Source organism: Vulpes lagopus, chromosome 13 (genome assembly GCF_018345385.1).
Source record: "Vulpes lagopus strain Blue_001 chromosome 13, ASM1834538v1, whole genome shotgun sequence".
NCBI lineage: Eukaryota > Metazoa > Chordata > Mammalia > Carnivora > Canidae > Vulpes > Vulpes lagopus.
Window position 1 is genome coordinate 3,961,331 of NC_054836.1, and position 22,401 is coordinate 3,983,731.

The 22,401-nt window shown below is 36.7% G+C and overlaps 1 protein-coding gene across 2 annotated transcripts in view; it reads right to left on the bottom strand.

Annotated features, from left to right (window-relative positions):
• TNPO3 (transportin 3) overlaps positions 1-22,401 on the bottom strand; it is an 83,168-nt gene that overhangs the window by 34,062 nt on the left and 26,705 nt on the right. For both annotated transcript variants that reach the window (XM_041727756.1, XM_041727757.1), the window contains 9 exons: positions 20,912-21,112; positions 19,835-19,908; positions 18,028-18,184; positions 11,292-11,435; positions 7,711-7,886; positions 7,089-7,227; positions 5,495-5,641; positions 2,482-2,589; positions 721-812 (listed from right to left, as the gene is read on the bottom strand). In XM_041727756.1, the coding sequence (XP_041583690.1) occupies positions 721-812; positions 2,482-2,589; positions 5,495-5,641; positions 7,089-7,227; positions 7,711-7,886; positions 11,292-11,435; positions 18,028-18,184; positions 19,835-19,908; positions 20,912-21,112 (1,238 nt within the window). The remainder of the gene's footprint in view (positions 1-720; positions 813-2,481; positions 2,590-5,494; positions 5,642-7,088; positions 7,228-7,710; positions 7,887-11,291; positions 11,436-18,027; positions 18,185-19,834; positions 19,909-20,911; positions 21,113-22,401) is intronic.

Sequence of the window (22,401 nt, forward strand, 5' to 3'; positions counted from 1 at the left end):
TCTCCAACCAAGGCATGGGATAAGGCTCGATTGCAGGTATCTGATCACAACAGGAAAACTTGATAGATATTAGCATCAATTTATAAATTCACATCACAAAGAAAATTCTGTCTTTAGGAATTCATGTTAAAATCATAAATAGAATTTCTATGCTATTCAAGTAGAAATCAAATTCTAATAACTTAAAATTTCCCATGGCAATAACAAAACTAATAATTGCCCCTTAGATTTTGCTACTCTTTTAGGGCGAAATGGTGCCTCTCTTGCCTCTCAAACTCACACAAATTATTCTCTAAGGCAGATGAAAAGGAGAACAATATAATGAAATATTTGTAAGGATAACTTACCAAGGTCCAAAGGAGATGAGAGCTAATTAGTGCCTATTCAACTGCTTTTAAGCAAGTACCAACAATTTAACAGCCTAACAAATTTTTTATTGTATCAACTTTCACAGGGGAGCCTCAGTTCGAAAGATAAATCAGCATTACCTTCTTAGCATCAAGAACAACATAATTTTAATTCATGGAAATATAGTTTAAAAAATGGATATCAGCAATGCATGCTACTCTGGAACAGACTCTAGAAGTCAGAAGACTAGGCAGTATTACAGATGTAAGACGTTTTAAGAGTTTCCAAACATATACCATATGAGGAAAAATGATGTAATTTTCCTTCCTTTCATATTTAGAGTTCCCAGCAAAAGACTTATTAGACACTCACGGATCAACACTCTTTGCTATAGCAGCCATGATAAAGAGAACCGCTTCTGTCACCTCCCAGGGTGGGTTGCCTTCTTTCAGAGTAGAATATAACTAGAGAAGAAGAGGTGGATTATGGATCCATTAAAAGGACAACAGAATAGAATTCCAAAACAAACAAAACAAAAAAATCCTGTTAGTTCAAATAAATCCAGCCCTTTGTTTCTAAATCTATCTCTCAGAGCCAAGGAAGAATATTATTTTCATTTTTCACATCTTCACTAACTATAAGTAACTACTATTTTAATATCTGAAACAAACCCAGTTAGATTCCCCAAGAGTATATCAAAGTATCATCTGCCCCCACAAAATGAGGATTATGGAAAAGCAAAACATATGATTATATGAGTGTCTTTTCCTGATCCCTACAATAATAAACACATAAATACACATAAGATTGAGATACAATGTAAACTTTTTAAATATGTACTGATTTTACATTTCTATTGTTTTAAATACTTATCTGCAACAACACTAGTAGTAGATATTAAATTCTTAAAAAGCAGCTATTTAGAATACCATATCCAAGCAAGGGGAAGAAGAAAAGAGACCAAGCAGAATACTCAGAGATGTTCTAGTCCAGGTATATCCACCTCTGGGATGTGACTGGGTGTTAGTCTAAATAAGATTTCTGTAGTCAAATAACAAACATTGCTAAGTAAGATAAAATTAAATAATTCTCTTGCTGTAGGACTTCACTGAGCCTTTAATATATTGTCTAAGTCATTTCTTAATTTTAATTGAGGATTCCCCCCCAAAAAAAACATCTCATAGGACTAGTGTTCCACAGAATACACCTTGGACAACACTGATACTTTATGTAAATTTGTACACTGAGATCTGAAAAACAAGTAACTTGCTCAAAGCCACACAGTGAATGACAGAAGAGCTGAAGTGTAAACAAAGGTCATCTGCCTGTGATCTGGTGATCTCACTGAATCTGTTAAGAATCTCCAACTCTTTGTAATTAGATCAAAAAACACACTTTGCTTGTTATAAAGAAAAAGTTTAATTTTATTAACGCTTTCTAAATCAGATTATGCCCCAAAATACACAAAATGGCTGGGTTACCAAAAAAATAAAATAAAGGTTAGTTCAGTATTCCTGACATCAAAACTAGTATTTCAGAACTTAGAGCACAATCTAGCAATATGAAAACTGCCTGAAAATATGCTAATGTTAAGTGATGTGGAATGGTGATGATTGCAACCTTATGAGGTAAAATGTTACTCACTGTCAGGAAATTCACAGGACTATGAATCTTCTACTCTAGTATAGTCACCTCTGGGATGAAACTGCACAGGAATCTAACCATAAGTATGGACAAAGGAAATGCCAAATAACTAAAAGAGTTGCCAGGAGTTGGTACATAATTAATAAAGCAGAAAAACTTGCCAATCTTTCCTGGCTAGGTCCAACTTCCCTATAAATATCTTGGGGCCTTAAGGTTTATCTATGATTTTCCATTCTGACTGAACAAAGTAAAACAGCTTTCAATAGCAAGAATAAACCATAACTGAACCAGCCACAGACTGCAATTGGCTTCTAAGAAACTAAACAAACAAAGCTACTATATGCCAGGCAGTGTGCTAGGCACTTGCATATCTACTGTCCTATTTAGCCATTAAAATTGAAGAATAAGGTGGAACATTTACAGAAAATACAGAAGTGAACATAACTAAAGTGATCTGTAAAACCAGTAAAAATCTCCAAATGGACTTACCTGAGCAAAACACTCCATAGACCCAATCAAGAAAATCAAGTCTTTCACCAGATCTGATACCCTCATCCGAAACTCTCCAAAGTCATCAGTCTCCTCAGGAACCCCCTCCTGAAATTTCAAGTCAGATAACATTTCTTTTAAACTTATCAGTAAGGTTTTACTGACCTCTATAAAACCAAGAATAGGGACACCTGGATTGCTCAGCGGTTGAGTGTCTGCCTTTGGCTCAGGACATGATCCCGGGATCCAGGATGGAGTCCTGCATCAGGCTCCCTGCGAGGAGCCTACTTCTCCCTCTGCCCACGTCTCTGCCTTTTCTCTCTCATGAATAAATAAATCAATCTTAAAAAAAAAAAAAATTAAGAATAAAGAAAAAGCCACTAAGCAATTCAGTCCCAATGAACAAGAGATAAGTTGCCTAATCAGGGGTATTTTACTATACAGTATGTCAACAAGTCAGTACAACTTATCCTCTACCCTTACTATGAGAAACTCTTCTCCCTTTCCCCATTTCCAAGCCACATCTTGCTGTTGTTGAAAAAACAAGCAAGTGACCTGGAAGAGGTGGTAATTTATATGTTTATCTTATTTTTAGTACTGAATAAGCCTCTGAAGCTTCATTGTTCAAGTTTTACCAGAATCAGTCATTATCACAACTGGATGCAGAATAGAATTTTAGACTTTAAAAAGAATTCTATATAAATAATATATAGAGATATATAATAAAACATAAAACAAGTTTTAGCAGAGTTTAGGTAGTAGGTATATAGGTAGTCACTATAAAATTTTGACCTTTGCCAAATATTTGAAAATTTTCATTAAAAAATAGAGATCATTTATATTTCATGCTTCCAGCTGTGAGATGGTTAAGGGCATGTATAATAAGCTTTATCCATGACTATCTGGAAAAAAAAAACAATACTATTGAGAATTGCTGATCTCATCCAACCTCCTTACTTTAAGATGAAGCAATTAAAGTCAGAGAATGAGGAAGAAATAATGGCTATCTTGAGGTAAGGAATTATAAAGCACTCCACAAATTATAAAGCACTATATATTCCACAAGTATAAGGAATTACCCCAAGGGAAATGGTGCCAAGGAACTAGCAAAAGGGAAGAAGGGGATCAAACAAGTAGGGCCAATTAAAACAAAACATAGGATCATAGGGGAAGAGAGGAAAAAAATAAAACAAGACGAAATCAGAGAGCAAGACAAACCGTAAGGAGACTTGTAATCACAGGTGGGGGGATGGGGTAACTGGATAACAGACATTTAGCACATGTGATATAATGAGCACTGGGGGAACCCTGGGTGGCGCAGCGGTTTAGCGCCTGCCTTTGGCCCAGGGCGCGATCCTGGAGACCCAGGATCGAATCCCACATCGGGCTCCCGGTGCATGGAGCCTGCTTCTCCCTCTGCCTATGTCTCTGCCTCTCTCTCTCTGTGTGTGTGTGACTATCATAAATAAATAAAAATTAAAAAAAAAAAATAATGAGCACTGGGTGTTAATATAAGACTGATGGCTCTCTGCCCTGACCTCTGAAACCAGTAATACATTATACGTTAATTAATTGGATTTAAATTTTTTAAAAAGAGGCCTTGCTTTTATTTACATATCAGGCTTTCACATAAGATGTAGTTGAAGATAGAATTCCTCAGTTAAACAAAACAGAAATGTTGAAAACCACTAGACTAGATCATCACTAAGATTCTTTGAAGATGCAAAATACCATGACTCAAACAAAAATGTTAACATTAAAATGAAGAGAACAAACACAGTTATAGTTTTCATGTCAGATTTAATTGTGAGCAATGAGAAAAAACTCTCTTCAAGTCCTAGGTTAAAGAACAGCAATTTAACCAACTCACCAACCAACCAAAAGGATGAAATAAATAAATGCTGTTAAGATTTAAGAGACTGAGCAAAGAATGGAGGTTAAAGAGTTTTCCAACTATTTTATAGTATTTCTAGTATATATTCTTCTAAGCAAGAAGATTATTTCTATATTTTCTCATAAGTTAAAAAATCAGTAAAAATATAAAGAAAAATGTGTATTATGTGATCATATGTATAATTCACCACATCCTCACACAAATACTTCACTTCTGTTTTAGTTTTAATCCAATTACGTTATACTATTAAAAATACAGCCTATAGGGATCCCTGGGTGGCGCAGCGGTTTAGCGCCTGCCTTTGGCCCAGGGCGCGATCCTGGAGACCCGGGATCGAGTCCCACATCGGGCTCCCGGTGCATGGAGCCTGCTTCTCCCTCTGCCTGTGTCTCTGCCTCTCTCTCTCTCTCTCTCTCTGTGACTATCATAAATAAATAAAAAAATACCTTTAAAAAAAAATACAGCCTATAAACTTTTACATTCTGTAAAGAATTTTACATTCTTTTTCATTTAGCAAACCAATTACCTTTTTTTTTTTTTTTTTTAAGATTTTATTTATTCATGAGAGACACAGAGAAAGAGGGAGAGACATAGGCAGAGGGAGAAGCGGGCTCCATGCAGGGAACCCAATGCTGGACCAGTCCCAGGACCCCAGGATCACAACCTGAGCCAAAGGCAGACGCTCAACCACTGAGCCACCCAGGTGGACCCAATTACCATTTCAATAGTCACTATTTTAACTCTTGCATAATGATCCATCAAGTTGCTACATCATAATTTATGTAGCTTCCTATATTGTTGTACATGAATTTATCATTTTTTTACTTTACAGAAAATGCTTTATATATATAAAACAGCCACTTTTTTTCTTTCAGCAGAATTATTTAAGGTAAATTCCCAGGAGAATAATTACTGGCTCAGCAAAACTGACTTCTTTCTATATAAGCCTTATACTCACTCTTCGTTACACTGTTATGGATTCCATTAGTATAAGCTATAGAGTGACAGAAAATCTGTACATTCCATTAGCTTTATTTTCTTATCTTTTTAGTTCATGTTTAAATTAGCACTGAAAAGAGTAGGAAATTAAGATCTGAAGAAGTGGAGAAGGGAACTTACATGGTCTGGTTCTAGCTGGCAGTGTCGAGCCAAGGCATGAAGCAGCCTCTGAATGTAAGCTTTGAAGATTCCATGAATAACTTCATCATTAGTTTTGTATAAATGCTCCCCTAGTCGGTACCAAAAGTTAAAGGAAATTTCTACTACCTGTCAAATTAAAAGAGAGAAAAAAAAAAGAAAGTTTATTTGAATCAGAAAAGGAATGGAATATGAAGACAGTTTTATTACTAGAACTACACAGGAAAGATATAATCTAAAATAGTATGAGTAAAACCAGTTCAGAAGCCACATGTTCTCCAGCAGATTTATTATTATCCTCCCAAAGTATCTTCCCATGATAGGCCTCAAAACTCCATTTAGGATGAGTGGGGGTACAGTCCCTCTTTAGCTGATAACTTCTCCAAAAGTATTATGGATTCTGAATTTAGAGAAATTGATACAGAAATGGAAGTCTCTTTAAAAGTATTTTTTTTTCAAATCTAAAAATCATTTCATATTTGAGAGTAAAACACCTCTTAATAGGCAAAACATCTGCAAATCCCTGAACATGCTAATCTTATGTCATTGTTACTCATCAACTTTCCTAAGTGGGACTGAAAGGGAAGAAAAAGTCCAGGACTTTATCCACAGCTTATCTTACTTATAGCACTATTTAAAGGAGTGATAATTATTACGTGGTGCTATACTTCCTCCCGGAAATGTTTTGTGTTTCATCTAAATCTAGGTATCCTCAAAAGATCAAATCAAACATTTTTTATGAATAAAAGAAAAAGAAATGAGAATCACACAACTGTGCTCTTAAGGATGCCCTTACTATCCTTTATCGATCAAGGGTCCAAAATAGACCTATCTAAAATAATACCCAAATTGGAAGTTCTTTCTCACTTATACTATTAAGAGGAGGTAAAACTTCTTGAATAAACAAGATTTTTAAAAATCTAGTCAACTCTTTTTAAGAAGCAGAGTACTATAGGGATTTTGGAATGGAGTAGACTTTTAAATCCTTTCAATCCCTTTCTCATTCCCACCCACAATTTTTTTCTTAAGCATTTTATTTATTTATTCATGAGAGAGACAGAGAGAGAGGCAGAGACATAGGCAGAGGGAGAAGCAGGCTCCCTAGAAAGCCTGATGTGGGACTCAATCCCAGGGACCCGGGGATCATAACCTGAGCCAAAGGCAGACGCTCAACTACTGAGCTGAGCCACCCAGTGTCCCTCCCAACCACAATTTGGAAAAAAAATTTTGGATGTTAAGACTTGTGCAGTTAAGATTTTGTGGTTTTGTTTTGTTTTTAGCAGTAAAGCTCTAAAAAGAACAACTGGACCTAAAGAGGGGGCTCAGTAAAAAGGCAGTAAGCTTTCTTCCTACAGCAGTCAGCCCAACTAACCACATAAGAAAACAGAAAAAGATTCAAACTCAAATATAATTTAAAAAGAAAAAATTCCAACACAGAGGAAACTACCACGTCACATTAACCAAAAACAAGACTATAATTTCCCAAAAATAAAAAGCTTGGCGGGTGGCAATGAAATATAGGTAATATACAACATACAACTTGGCGAATAATGGGCTTAGATGATATAAACACTACCTCATACTGAGGATGTCCTGCACAAATAAGCAGCAGTTCCAGAGTTCGGAGGTCACCAAGACCTTGGCCTGGAGTACAAACAATTTTTTCAAGAAAAGTTTCACATAGTTCAGTGAAAATACGGCAGTAATTCAAAACTCTGTAGATGAAAGAGTAGTGACAGCACTAAGTCAGAAATCTGTATATTATATGTACATACTTACAAACAGTTAATTAAATCAGTAAAAGGATCCTCAAAGGGACACATAGTGATTATTAGCTATCCTGTATCAAAATCTCTACAACAGCCACTTTTCCTTATTGTGTATTTTTATACACATAAGCATATGACTCATAAGTCAGTTTAAATTCTCAATTACTAAAACATTTGAATAAAATCCTTATCAAATCACACTCGATATTCCAAAGTTCATTCCTAAATCTTAGAGCCTTATGCTCTGTGAGTGGAAAAATTTACTACTACTTTCTATGATTCCAACCTTTCCTTCTGCATCTAATTTGCCAGTCTAGGTTCAGTAGAGAATAGCAGAGCATTTTTAGGATGAGGTGTCTATATTTACAAGGAGTCATAAAGAATCACAAAGGATGGAACCTAGGGCTACTGCCTGAAATAATCACTCACTTGTCTAAATCTTCACGTGCCACGGCCATATGATAAGCAGTCTCCAATGTTAGGACTCCTTGAAAAAGTTGCATGGCTAATGGCAAGTTAGTCTCCACATTCTCAATGGCATAGAGAGCTGAGCACACACAATCTGAAGCAGCTTCGTGTAGGTTGGATGAAGTCTTATCCTGTTGCTGGGAGATAGCAGGAACAGAAAAGACATGATCATTAAGCTATAATCCAAGTACTAGCAAAATAATTATAGCTTGTTTCTGAAGTATACTTTAAATGCATAACAGCAGGATCCCTGGGTGGCTCAGTGGTTTAGCACCTGTCTTTGACCCAGGGTGTGATCCTGGAGACCCAAGTTCGGGTCCCACATCGGGCTCCCTGCAGGGAGCCTGCTTCTCCCTCTGCCTGTGTCTCTGCCTCTCTCTCTCTCTGTGTGTGTGTCTCTCATGAATAAATAAATAACGTCTTAAAAATAAATAAATAAATGCATAACAGCCTAACAGTCATGACCTTCAACCAGACAATATTCATCAATCTTCCCTGTCCTATTTCTATTTCTCTATATGCCAAACATATACAGCCTTTTCATACCTCAATCACAGTCACATGACTTCTAAAGTTCCATGTTTCCCCCCACCCATACAGCTGCCCCTAATGTAATGCCATGTGTTCTCTACCCCGTTTTAGTCTGTGGAAATCTTTTCCATCCTTTTTCTTATATTCAAGTACTATTTTAAAAAGAAAGGATTCAGAGCATCTGGGTGGCTCAGTAGGTTAGGCAGCCGACTCTTGGTTTCAGATCAGGTCATGACCTCATGGGTTGTGGGACTGAGCCCCACGTTGGATCCTGTACTCAGAGCCAAGTCTGCTTGGAATTCTTTCCTATTCTCTCCCCTTCTGCTCCTCCCCTCACTTGCAAACACTCCCCACTCCTCTAAAATAAATAAATAAAATCTTTAAAAATATAAGAAAATAAAATGAAAGGGCCCATATTTCAGAATACCAAGGTTCAACAAAGGTTTCTAAAACTTCTGGGGATGAGAGAGGGTAACTTTGATAGGAGCAAAAAAATCAGCTATTTAGTTTCTTCTAGCAATGATGCCTGCCAGTATATACAAAAGAAAGGCCTTAGGGGATCCCTGGGTGGCGCAGCGGTTTGGCGCCTGCCTTTGGCCCAGGGCGCGATCCTGGAGACCCGGGATCGAATCCCACGTCGGGCTCCCGGTGCATGGAGCCTGCTTCTCCCTCTGCCTGTGTCTCTGCCTCTCTCTCTCTCTGTGTGACTATCATAAATAAATTAAAAAAAAATAAATAAAAAGCAGACTGTACGGCAGATATTTAAAAAAAAAAACAAAAACAAAAACAAAAGAAAGGCCTTAGAAATCCTGAGGGAAAAGAATATTAAACCTAGAATTAGTTAAACCACCAATCAAGAATGAAAGTAAAATAAAAGTATTTCTCAGGAATGCGAAAGCTCAAAGTTTACTTCCCACATATCTTTCTAAGGAAGGTCTAAAAAGGTTCAAAACACAATCCAATCCAAAAGCATAGTAAAGAGAAGTTCCAGAACAGAAGCTGAGGAGAAGATCTAAAGAGTAATTGGTACAAATTAGAACAGATCAGAAGGTTCCTCTAGGGCTTCTTTTTAGAAGAGTACAGTTGAGAGGATGGGTAAATTTAGTGAAAGCATATTAGTCTTTTGTGAATAATAAAAAACAAGGACATTTAGAATCTCCAGGGTGGGGAAGGAGCAATACAGTGAGGGTTGGGAGAACACACAAGATAGATGCAAATTATTCATTAGGTTATTCTTAGGTTGAGAGGTAAATTCAAAAATATTTATTGTTATTATATGATTTAAAAGTTAAACGCTCAAATTTATCCTTTTGCGTATATATATATATATTTTGTGTGTGTTGTATATATATATACATATCTCCAGCATTATATTTGTAAAAGCTTAAAAAAAAGAACTGTGGGAGAAAAGTTTATTACAGTTTATTACACCACTATAATAAAGTTGTGGTCTGCACATAAACCAAACTAATGGCATGACTCTGAACCACTGAATGAATGTAAGAATGAGAATATATTTGACACTGACTCTAAAATTATCCTTCTTTTAAATGGCAAAGGGGTCTTGACACACTGGATCAGCGAAGAATATAATCCTGGCACACTACTTAGCTTGCTCCTTACCCCAATCTTAATTCCCAGAAGTAACCAAGGTCTTGAGTTTGATGTGTATTCTAAACTGCCCTCCCTTCATATGTAATCAATTATACTAAATTTTTTAAAAAGATTTATTTGAGAGAGTGTGCATGAGTGAGAGGGACAGAGGGAGAGAGAGAGAGAATCTCAAGTAGATACCCCACTGAGCAGGGAGCCCAACGAAGGGCTCCAATCTCATGACCTTGAGATCATGACCTGAGCTAAATCCAAGAGTTGGCCACTCAACTGACCTCACCACCCAGGTGTCCCTCATATTCATAAACTTTTAAACAAAAGTAGGATTTTAATTTATTTATACTGACTACTCTTTATACAATTTAGTGAGATGAGAATCAAAATTATCATTACTGAGGTAGGGCATCAATAGAAATGGAGACAAAGACAGTGACTAGCAAAATAATTATTAGCAGCATCCTAACTTTCCTGAGTCTAAGCTCCCGCTCCTGAAAAAACACAGCATAAATACACTAACAACAGAATACCAAAAATGTCTTTTTGGAGAATGTGCTTTCCTTTCCTTTAATTCACAGTGGTATCAATCCATTATCATGCTATCATCTTCTTCTTTTTTTAAGATTTTATTTATTTATTTATTTGACTGAGTGAGAGAGAGAAAGAGCAGGGAACAAGCACAGGAAGAGGGAGAGGAAGAGGCAGATTCCCCACTTAGCAGGGAGCCCGACATAGGACTCGTTCTCAGGACTCCAGGATAATGATTCAAGCTGAAGGCAAATGCTTAACTGACTGAACCACCGAGGTGCCCCTACCACCTTCTAAATAATAGTGCACTAGCACACAACCAGTACACACAGAGCTTCCAAACTAATATGATTTTATGGAAGGACAGCATCCAGGAAAAGGGGACAAAACAAGAAAAAAAGAGACCAATGGTTTTTTGTTACTTGGAGTTTAATATGTAAACCACTGATCTACATGTAAAACTGCTTTCCTATTAAACCTAACTACATTCTGTTCTGAGTATTAGTACTAATACCTTCAATACTTTTTTTTTTTTAAGATTTTATTTATTTATTCATGAGAGACACACAGAGAGAGAGGCAGAGACACAGGCAGAAGGAGAAGCAGGCTCCATTCGGGGAGTGTGAAGTGGGACTTGATCCCGTGTCTCCCAGATCACACCCTGGGCTGAAGGCAGCGCTAAACCGCTGAGCCACCTGGGCTGCCCCCTTCAATACCTTTGGTACTTGGTAACAAGCAAGAGAGAGACACTGCTTTCTTATTATACATCTTCTAATCACTGTACAGAAATCTGAAAACACTGCTATGTTCCAGAAGGTTGGTTACTACTGTGACTATGTGGTAAAAATACTTTCATAAACAAACCCATTACTTACCAAAACCTCAAAAAGGAGTGCTAGTAACTTATTGTTAGCCATGAAGTTACTGTCCAAAACTCCTAAGTTAAACCAACTTCCCAAACAGCGAAAGACCTTCATAAGCATTTTCTCATCTGTTCCTGCTTTTTCTACACAGGTCATCTGAAAAGAAGGAAAAAAAGTTAAATAATGGCAAACTTTATCTTTAAACCATTATTAAAATCATCTTACAGATATAATATTGAGAAGGATAATAATATTAAAAGCCAACAGTTAAAAGCGCTTTGAAAGTGTCAGATGCTGCTCTCAATGCCCTTAATTTATTAATCTCAACTAACACTACAGCCAGGTACTATCTCTGCTTTCTCAACTGGGAAGCTGAGATACACCAAGATTAAAACTTGTCCAAAGATAGTTCTGTTTCAGAAATAATAGTTTCTTAGATCCCTCTTCTGCATTAACATAATCTTATCAAAAAATTATCTTAAAATAATACTCATCTACACAGTTGATTTTATAAAAGTAAGCTAGTCCTACTATGAAAAGCTGATGTTTCAGCTACACTTGATTACTCCAGTAAATACACCATTCCACAAAAAAAGACACTACTATAAATATGGTTGGTTGATAAAAGAGATAAAAGGGAAAGTCAGACTAAAACCACTGTTTCTCAGGATGCCTGGGTGGCTCAGCGATTGAGCATCTGCCTTCATTCAGCTCAGGGTGTGATCCCAGGATCAAATCCCACATTGGGCTCCCTGTGAGGAGCCTGCTTCTCCCTCTGCATGTCTCTGCCTCTCTCTGGTCTCTCATGAATAAATAAATAAATAAAATCTTTAAAAAATAATAAAATAAAATAAAATAAAACCAGTTTCTCTTTGCAAACTGTTTTTGTGATGTATATTTTTTCCAAAGTAAAGTGTAGTGCAACTTTGTTTGGATTCTTTTAAAAATTTAACTTTTAGGGATCCCTGGGTGGCGCAGCGGTTTGGCGCCTGCCTTTGGCCCAGGGCGCGATCCTGGAGACCCGGGATCGAATCCCGCGTCGGGCTCCCGGTGCATGGAGCCTGCTTCTCCCTCTGCCTGTGTCTCTGCCTCTCTCTCTCTCTGTGACTATCATAAATAAATTTAAAAAAAAAAAAATTTAACTTTTATAAGCAATGATCAGAAATAACAGAACTGCCATGGGGTTTAGGTTGCATATGGTGGGATACAGAATCCCATAATTATTTAAACGTTGACTCTTGTACTTTTTGGTAGCCAGGTTCCTCCTATTATTGCTGTATCAGACAATTATAATTACATTCTTCTCAATTAGTAATTGTACTGAATGGAATTGAAATGAAAAAAGAAAAATAAGAATGTTTCAAGCAAGTTCATGGCAACCACACACACATTTGAATCTTTGAAGGTAAAATCATTACACAATTGTTTGGCCTTTATACTTCTTGAATGACATTTCAATTTACTAAGACATGATATTTACAAATGGAAGGACCTGACTGTATATTCTAACTTCTGACTCAAACTTAAGAACAGAATTTTGGAAAAATGCTACATCTAAATCTAGTTGAAGAGAAAAAAAAAATCACTGATTGAATCAAGTACACACCATAAAGCTTCAGAACTTAGAAAGGGTTACCTTGGCTTCCTCTTTAAGAACTGTATTATTAAGAATTCTCTCTCTTAAAGCAAGGCCTCAAAGCTGAAACATAAATGCCAGAAAAGCTCACCAGTAAAAATGCAGCAGAGGTAAGTAAGAATTAACCTTGGATTAACAAAACGAAGAACAAATGAAGGGAAGAAAATTAAAATATATTAGAGGTCAGGCTCAGTTCAACTCTAAGGGCAAGAAGAATAATATTTAAAGTGTTTAAAAGTTCAACACAATGTTTAGAAATGGCTCCATTCTAATGGACCACAAAAGTGTCGTACTGACAAAATGGGATGGAACAGAATGAATAAGAGGAATGGGGAAAGCCATGAAAAAGATTTAAGAGGCCTCTGGTACCTGATATTACAGCCAACCTATTTTTCCTGGCAATTCTGGACATTTCGTTTTCTGGGTTCTATAGCATGACAAGTTACATGACAGAATTATAGACCTTATTAAGTACTACAGGGACAAATTTTTCAGATTTCATTATAACAAACCAAGCTATTGCCTGTTGTCAATTATGAAGAAGTATTAAGTCAAGCATATGCCTTGGGAGTCCAAGTGGCGGATGCACTTGACCACTGTGCCAATAATGATGACTATAAGAACCGCAGTGTTGACTGGATTCTTTTGACTTCATATGAATGCTTACAAAAATAAAACAAGCTCAGGTCCCTTAACTCAATTTAAATCATTGTCTGAGAATCAAAGCTTCCACAACCACTCAGTATGAGGCTCTTATTTTGTGTAGCTCCAGGGCTGATATACACACACATAATAGTGTGGTTTACTGAATTATAAACAGCTGAATTCACAATCTCACCAAATTTCTCATGTGAAAATAAGTTAAATTGTAAAGCATGGAATTCTGAAACTTGGACTACAGACATCTGGTTGGACCCTAATGAAATGGATAATCTTGAACTCCCAAATTACTGAGTATCCCTTAACAGCAGGTGTAGTCTGCCTTCTAGTGTCTGAGAATACTAGCCTTCTAGTTCAAACTAGACTAGTTTGAAAGCTCTGTAATAGCCTCATTTCAGGTGCCTTTCAAAGGGGATGCCCATTCTCCTCAAGACCTACCACAACCATTTCTTGTGTCACCCATAACTATGGTCAAATCTTAGCATGTTCTGGGAGACAGGTATATAAATACAAGAGGAAATAACAAAAAAACTGTACAACTTTGCTAACATATACCTGAAGAAACCTGAGGAACATACGTGGGAATGATTCTAAGGGTATTAGATGAAGGGAGGCTGGAATATACTACTAACTTGAGCCAAACTCATTGATATGAGTGTACTTCTTAGAGATTCTGGATTTAATGAATATATGGCACCTGTGGGAAGTACAAATCATAGTGCAAATATCTAGGACTTGGGAGCAAATCTATATCTTCTTCTACAGGTAATTATTCTTTTGAGAAACAGTTTCTGGCTTACTACTGAACCTTGGTAGAAACCAAACATCTGGGATCCCTGGGTGGCGCAGCGGTTTGGCGCCTGCCTTTGGCCCAGGGCGCGATCCTGAAGACCCGGGATCGAGTCCCACATCAGGCTCCCGGTGCATGGAGCCTGCTTCTCCCTCTGCCTGTGTCTCTGCGCCTCTCTCTCTCTCTCTCTCTCTGTGACTATCATAAATAAATAAAAATTAAAAAAAAAAAAAGAAACCAAACATCTATCCACAGAACATCAGGTGATCACGTGGCCTGAGCTTCTCATCATGAAATGAGTATTATCTGAACTAACTAAACATGGCGATACATACATAACAGCAACCTGTTATCAAAGAGAAATGGAATATAAGAGATTGACTTCAAAAAGATATAAGAAAGTTGCATGAGCAGATAGGTCAGATTCCTTTGACATCAACTATTCTTGCACTGGCTCATGTTCCTCAATTCATGCCCGTTGTCTCCTGCCTCTTGGCATGTTCCTTAAGACCTAAATGACTAAAGAAGAAAAACCAAGCCTGGATTACAGAATGATGGATGCTACACTAGGATTAACATGGACTTCCACTAAGTTAAAACTACTGATGAGTGTCATATCTGCCAACAGCAGCCTAAAATGGCACCATCTACCATGGGAACCAGGCTGATTGATTACACTGGACTTCTATCACAAAAGAAGCAGACATCTGTCTGGAAGGACAACACTCACAGGAAGAGAGAGACTCACATCCTGGATATGGATTTGCTTTCCCTGCTTGCAGTGCTTCTGTCAGTGCTTCTATCATTCACAGACTCACAGAATGTCATATCCAACCACCATGGCATCCTATCTAATCAAGGAACTCATATCAGAGTAAGGGAAGTACAGTAATGAGCAACTTTACCTTTGTTGGTTTGGAGATTTTGGTCCCCAAGGAAGAAATGCTTCTACCCGGAAATACAAACATGATTCCAATAAACTGGAAGACAAACCTATTCACCTGGACAATTTGGGCCTCTCATTCCCAGGATGCCTGAGTGGCTCAGAGGTTGAGCGTCTACCTTCGGCTCAGGTAGTGATCCTGGGGTCCTGTGATCCAGTCTCACATCAAGGAGCCTGCTTCTCTCCCTCTGCCTATGTTTCTGCCTCTCTGTGTCTTTCATGAATAAATACAATCTTTGAATGAATGAATGAACATTCTCACACACTACTATATAGTTTCTCTCTTCTGACTAGATCCAGACTGATACTAATAGGAACCAAGTATTCCAGATCTAGAGCAAAGAGGTAACAAGGGGAGTATCAGTCATCTTTTTTTGTTAGAAAGGAAAGAAATGCTCCAGTGGCCAAAGTTATGACATTTTAAGCACCAAAAGAATGATTTTAGATGAGACCCTACATCAGTGAAAATCCCGAGTCATGATATTCCATAAGAAAATGTCAGAAAAAAATAACACTTGAGGCAGATTTAAAACAAAACCTTATTTAGCAAACAGGAAATTTTATTTTATTTTATTTTTTTATTTTTTTTATTTTTATTTATGATAGTCACAGAGAGAGAGAGAGAGGCAGAGACACAGGCAGAGGGAGAAGCAGGCTCCATGCAGGGAGCCCAAAGCGGGACTCAATCCCAGGACTCTGTGATCATCACACTCAACCACTGAGCCACCTGGGAGTCCCAAAATGTTTAACCTTTTAAAATCAATCATCAAGCCTTTCTGTCTTTCTCAACCATGGTTTTGAAAAGAATTAAGCCTTACAGAAAATGATTTGGGTGACTGCTTTTTCCATTATCCTATGGATAGCATGCTCCTACCATTATTAATGCATAGGAGAGAATCTGTTCCATACAATGGATGCCTTAGGGCATTAAGGCTTAATTCTCTAGAGGAATCCCTACTGAGAAGGGCTGTTTTAGATACAACTTCCAATTAAGGGAATACAGAGAACAGAAAAACAAACTAAATGAAACAAAGACAAGGCAACCAGAAAAATCCAAAAGGCAAGGTAGTCTATAATATAAATAACCGGTCCAATCTCCTTGAAATCAGTTGTGTTTTGAAAAGGAAGGGGAAGAGGGGCACCTGGGTGGCTCAGTGACTGAACGTCTTTCTTTGACCTCAGGTTGTGATCCCGTCCTGGGATCAAGTACCAATCAGACTCCCTGCAAGGAAGCCTGCTTCTCCCTCTGCCTATGTTTCTGCCTCTCTGTGTGTCTCTCATGAATAAATGAATTTTTAAAAAATCTCAAAAAAGAAAAGAAAAAGAAGGGGAAGCAGAACTGTGATTAGGAATCATAATAAACTGACACAGGCATGGTTCTAGACTGGATATTGATTTAGAAAAATGCTGTAAAGAATATTTTAGGATTGAACGTGGTAAATGTGAACATGGTCTGGGTATTTATTAGATGATATAAAAATTTACTGAAATGAAAGATGAAGTTGGATAACTGAGAAAGCAGGCTATAGGAGGATAGGCAAAATATAATTTCACTTATAGTTAAAAAATTTGTCGTATGTTCATAGTGGATATGTACTAAAGGGTTAATAATGTGATCTCCAGATGGTTTGAATATAATTTGTCTGAATTTTCTAATTCTCAATAATACTATTTCTTTAAAATAAACGTTAAGTTGAAAAATGCATGTAAAAGAATAATTTTCCAGTGAATTTCTAACACCAATCTGAACACAATTAAGTAAAAAATTTACTTTTCAAATAAAAAGTTCTATGATGTTGTAAAAGTACTGAAACAAATTCCTGAAAAATAATCTATAACTACATTATTGAAAAAATTCACCTGACGAGAAAGACCTAAAAATGAGATAATGAGATACGGGCTAGACAATTTAATACCATCAAAGTTCAAGAACCAGCAAATATTTTCCTTAAAGTGCCAAATAGTAAATATTTTAGATTTTATAACCATATGTAGTTCTGAACTATTCAATTCTGCCATTTCAGCTCAAAATTACAGATATGCACAATACATAACTGTATTTTTTGTCTTCCAAAAAAGTCTATATACAAAAAACAGGTGACTAACTCATAGATTACCCATAAATAAAAAAAGCAGGTGACTAACTCATAGATTACCCATAAATTTACCCATCTCTGGTCTACAGCATTAAAATGTCTACCTAATCAAAAAGGACCTAATCACATTTAACTTTTTTAAAAAAGATGGTGTAGTATTATCTAATCTATAATTATGATATTCAAAGGTCAAAGTCCTGAATCACCTCCCTATCAAAATTTCAACTGATCTTTAAGAGAGGATCCTCTCCCTAAGTAAATTTATACACTTTCCCTTAGCATGGTCCTTCATCAAGAGCGACTAGTTTGTAGCATGAAAGAGTAGAAAAGCAAGAGATGTAATCAGAAAAGCCTGAGTTCAAATTCTGAATTAGCAATTGTACTAAGTCTAAAGCTCATATCTCATTCATAAAATGGAAACATCACCCTTACAGCACTACTACAAGCTCAAAAGTTTCTGAGCTAGTTTCTGAAAGTATTTAACTGTAAAGTGTTCTATAAATGCTCTAATATCATCGCCAATTTTTGCAAAGAAAGCTGTATTTCACAATAATGCAACTGAGTTAGAAAATAACCACCAAGGCTTTTTGCCTCTACAGAACAACTTAGTAATTCACACTTACCAATAGAGATACCACTGTACTAGAGTAGAAGGCCAAATCTTCTATAATTTCTGTACGCCGGTTAGCCCCAATTCGTAACGAACGACTATGTACTTCTTCAGGTAACACTGTAAGGATTTCCAGCAGAAAAGGCAGAGAAGTTACATCATTGCTATATCTGGAAAAGAAAAGGAGAGAGACTGAAGTTATTTACAGTCAGAAAATACACAATCACATAAGATAACAATGGTTCAGAATAATCTATAACAACAAAAGCAGCATTCTCACTACTGTTAAAGTGGAGGAAAAAACAGCTAAAATTTTTTTGGAAAGGTATCTGGAAATCAAAATTTCAACTTGCATAATAATCTTTGGCCCAGTAACTCCACTTGCAGAAATTTCTCTCTCAGAAAAATCTCACATACATATCCAAAGTATACCAAAATATGCACTGCAGTACTTTTTTATAATAGTAAAAATATTGGGAAATTATAAAGGTCCTCCATAATTAGGATAAAAAAAGGTTACAGACAGTTATACAATGGAACATATGTAGCCATTACAGTAACTGAAATATCTATGTCCTAACATGAAAAGATGTCCATAGAGTATTAAGTAAAAAAAGTGTATGAAATATATTACATGAGGGAACAAATACATAGGTATATTAAAATGTATATGCACTTATTTATTTCAAGATGCTTAAAGGAAAGTCTGGAGGGCTATACAGTCAACTATTAATAGTGGTTACTTATAAATACAGGAATAGGGACAGAGAGAGGCTTTTACTTTGAAAGCTTCCATACTATTAGAATTTTTTAAGGAACATGTGTTGATTTTCTTAATGAAAATTTTCTTAAAGTCATTAATGACACATTGTAGTTGGAGGTAAAAAGGACGTCCATTCTGTTCAAAAATAATTTCCTAATCAAATGCTAAAACGCAAGCAAATATGAAGATTATCTGGCTAAGACCATGAGGAAATGTTTTTATTCAAAGTAGCAGGCTCTGGGACACCTGGGTGGCTCAGTGGTTGAGCATCTACCTTTAGCTCAGGGCATGATCCCTAGTACCCGGATCGAGTCCCGCATCAGGCTCCTTGCAGGGAACCTGCTTCTCCCTCTGCCTTAGGTCTCTGCCTTTTTCTCTCTCTCTCTCATGAATAAATAAATAAAATCTTAAAAACAAAAACAACAACAAAGTAGCAGGCTCTATGTATCTAAAAATGATACTGTCCCTTTGACAGATATGAAACAAACCCCAATTAGTAAGAATTTTTACTCATAATGATTTTCAATTTAATATAATCTTAAACATTCTGACAATGTTTTTTTGAATTGCTGACATGTCAGGTAGTAGGAGTGATCCACAAGACAATAAAAGACTTTGTTGCAATTAATTCAAAGAACATGTATGTATAAGTTATGAGAGAGCCTTTTTATGTCCCACATGACAATTCTGTAATATTTAAATTTTAAATGATTTTCTTTTATTCTAACAGAAGTTAATAACAAATAATTCTTGGTTAAGAGTTTGGGGAGGGGATCCCTGGGTGGTGCAGCGGTTTAGCGCGTGCCTTTGGCCCTGGGCATGATCCTGGAGACCCGGGATCGAGTCCCACGTCGGGCTCCCAGTGCATGGAGCCTGCTTCTCCCTCTGCCTGTGTCTGCCTCTCTCTCTCTCTCTATCATAAATAAATAAAAATTAAAAAAAAAAAAAAAAAGAGTTTGGGGAAATATTCCAAATGTCTAGTTAATGCTAACAAATTTCTTTTTGTAGGTTAATAGTAATTCCAAATGCTAGTATATAGTCAACATAAGTGACTTACTTTTCCACCAATGTTTGTACACATCCCTTCCAGGAAGGCATTTGTAGGGCAAGGTCTGCTATTGCTAAAGCGAGCTGAATAAGAGAGATTAAATAAATGAAATGAATAATGAATAGAACAGATAAACAGAAATAGGGTTATCAACAATATTAATTGGAAAGCAAAGAAACTAAACTTTTTCCAAACAATATGACAACAAAGACTGACACCTACCCCACCTCTCCTCACTTTCACAACTACATATATCATGTAAACTCTTCTGGACTAGCTACAAATTGCTAGGATTTAAAAGTTTACATCTAAAAATGAAAAAAAAAAAAACAACAACAACAACAAAAAGAAATCAGAGAGAACAGACTACAGATTTTCCTCAGAATACATCAATACTTACTTTTATTTGGCAATACCATAGAACTTCATGGACAGATAAATTATACTTTGCCAAAAGGCCAGAGCTACTGACAAAGTCAGCCCTTTGGCTCACTCCTCAAGTAATGGAATGCCATTTCCCTTCTCTTTCCATTTCTCATCTTGAAGCTTTATGCAAAAGCCTCCTTCCTCTTCAAGGGCACTTCTACGCCAGGCAGAGAACATGCGTGAGTATGTATTCACTGAAGCTTCTTCCAGTTTCCCTTTCTAATATATTTCCCAGTCTAAGGGGGAAGGGCCAGATGGTTCACTATTTCATACATGAGGCTTTTACTAGTCAATTAGTCCAAACAGGATTTTTTTTTTAAAGGCAAGTAGGCAGACCTCTGACCCAGAACAGTACAGTATACAAAATTTTTATCTATCATCTGCAATTTTAATGGGGGGAGAGGAGTGGCACCACACGTGCCTGCCTGTGAAAACCTATACTCATCTCCCCCATTCCTGGTACTTAAATTGGTTTGAAATCAAATGAACTCTAACAGTAACACAGATTTACATTTTCACTTTCTATCCACTTAAGAAAATAGCAGTAACTCTAATAAAGTTGTTAACATTACTTCACGTGGCCTAGCAACATCAATCAAAATTAATTTGATAAATCCAAATGGCCTTACAAATTTCTCTAATGAGAAGCACAGGATTTACCTGCGTTACAATGACAGGTGACAAGTCTTTCAAGTTCTGGATATGGGTTAGTAATGAGTCCCGTAAAGAGGCATGAGAGTCTGTGGGGAGCTCATAAAATGAGGTCTGAATCTTCATTTTCATGGTCTGTGCAGCAAAGTAGCATGATTCCACATCCTGTCGGATCTGTAACAATTGGTCTGAAATCTCCCATGCATGAACCTGAAAGCAGATGAGATAAAAACGACTATTGTCCTAAGTAATTTTAATGTTACACCTCAATACACGTAATATGTAGACCAAAGTATAATAAAAATCTGACCAGCTAAATTACCCACTAATTTAGCCAATACCTCAAACTATATAAGCCTGTTCAACAAAAGTATTACCTAAATCCTCCTGACTCATTCTAGGAAGGCATGAGTCAATCAGATCAGTTGATCTAATCTAGCTGATAAGAATCATTAATTGTATAGGGGGGGAAGCATGAAGAAAAAAGTCCCAAAAGCTCCTACTAAAACTCAAATGTCACTGTATAACTTCCAAGCCTACCTAGAGGTTGGATGCTTCTTTTCCACTTAAAAAAAAATAAGCTTTTTGTTCACTTTGAGAAGTGAATCTGAGAACCATTTTAATATATCTATAAATAGGTCTCAGCAGGCCTATATTTCAATCTTTAGCTCCCTTTAGCAGAAAGATCGTCTCACCCCAAGTGAATATTTCACATACTTCTATTGCTTTCTAATGTATTCATGTTCGGCAAAGTGCTATACGTAATACTAAAATCATTTCCACAGGAGAAAATAAATGTATCTATGGAAATAATAATGGAATGAAAACACTGGATTTGGTCTTTAACAGTTACAGAAAAGAGTTCTATTTTGAAAGATAACTTTGAGAACAAAGTTGTGCAGTACACAGTAGGCAACTAATTAACAACTGATTAATTTTAATCCAAGTCTACCAAACTGCCTCTTTTTGGGAGAAAGCTAAAATAGGTTGGCAAGGGGCAGCCCTGGTGGCGCAGCAGTTTGGCGCCACCTGCAGCCTGGGGTGTGATCCTAGAGACCCGGGATCGAGTCCCACATCGGGCTCCCTGCATGGAGCCTGCTTCTCCCTCTGCCTGTGTCTCTGCCTCTCTCTCTCTCTCTCTCTATCTCTGTCTATGAATAAATAAAATCTTAAAAAAAAATAGGTTGGCAATAATGAAATGGCAAAAAATTTTTCAATCTCAATTCAGAAGTAGAAGCAATTGCGGAAAGAGATCACATAGATCTACCCAGTCAATTTCTTATAAAGCTAGAGCACTTCACAAGTAACATATAATGATTCTTCAAATGGCCTGTACAAGTTCCCAAAGTAAACTGAAAATAGAGACTTAGCTTTCAATCCAATAAGACGGTGGAAAATAAGCATAAAACATGTCACAAAAAATCTTCCAGCCACATAAGTTTTTAGCTATTCAGTATCTAACCAATAATTTAAGCATATCTGTAGTTTAATATGCCATC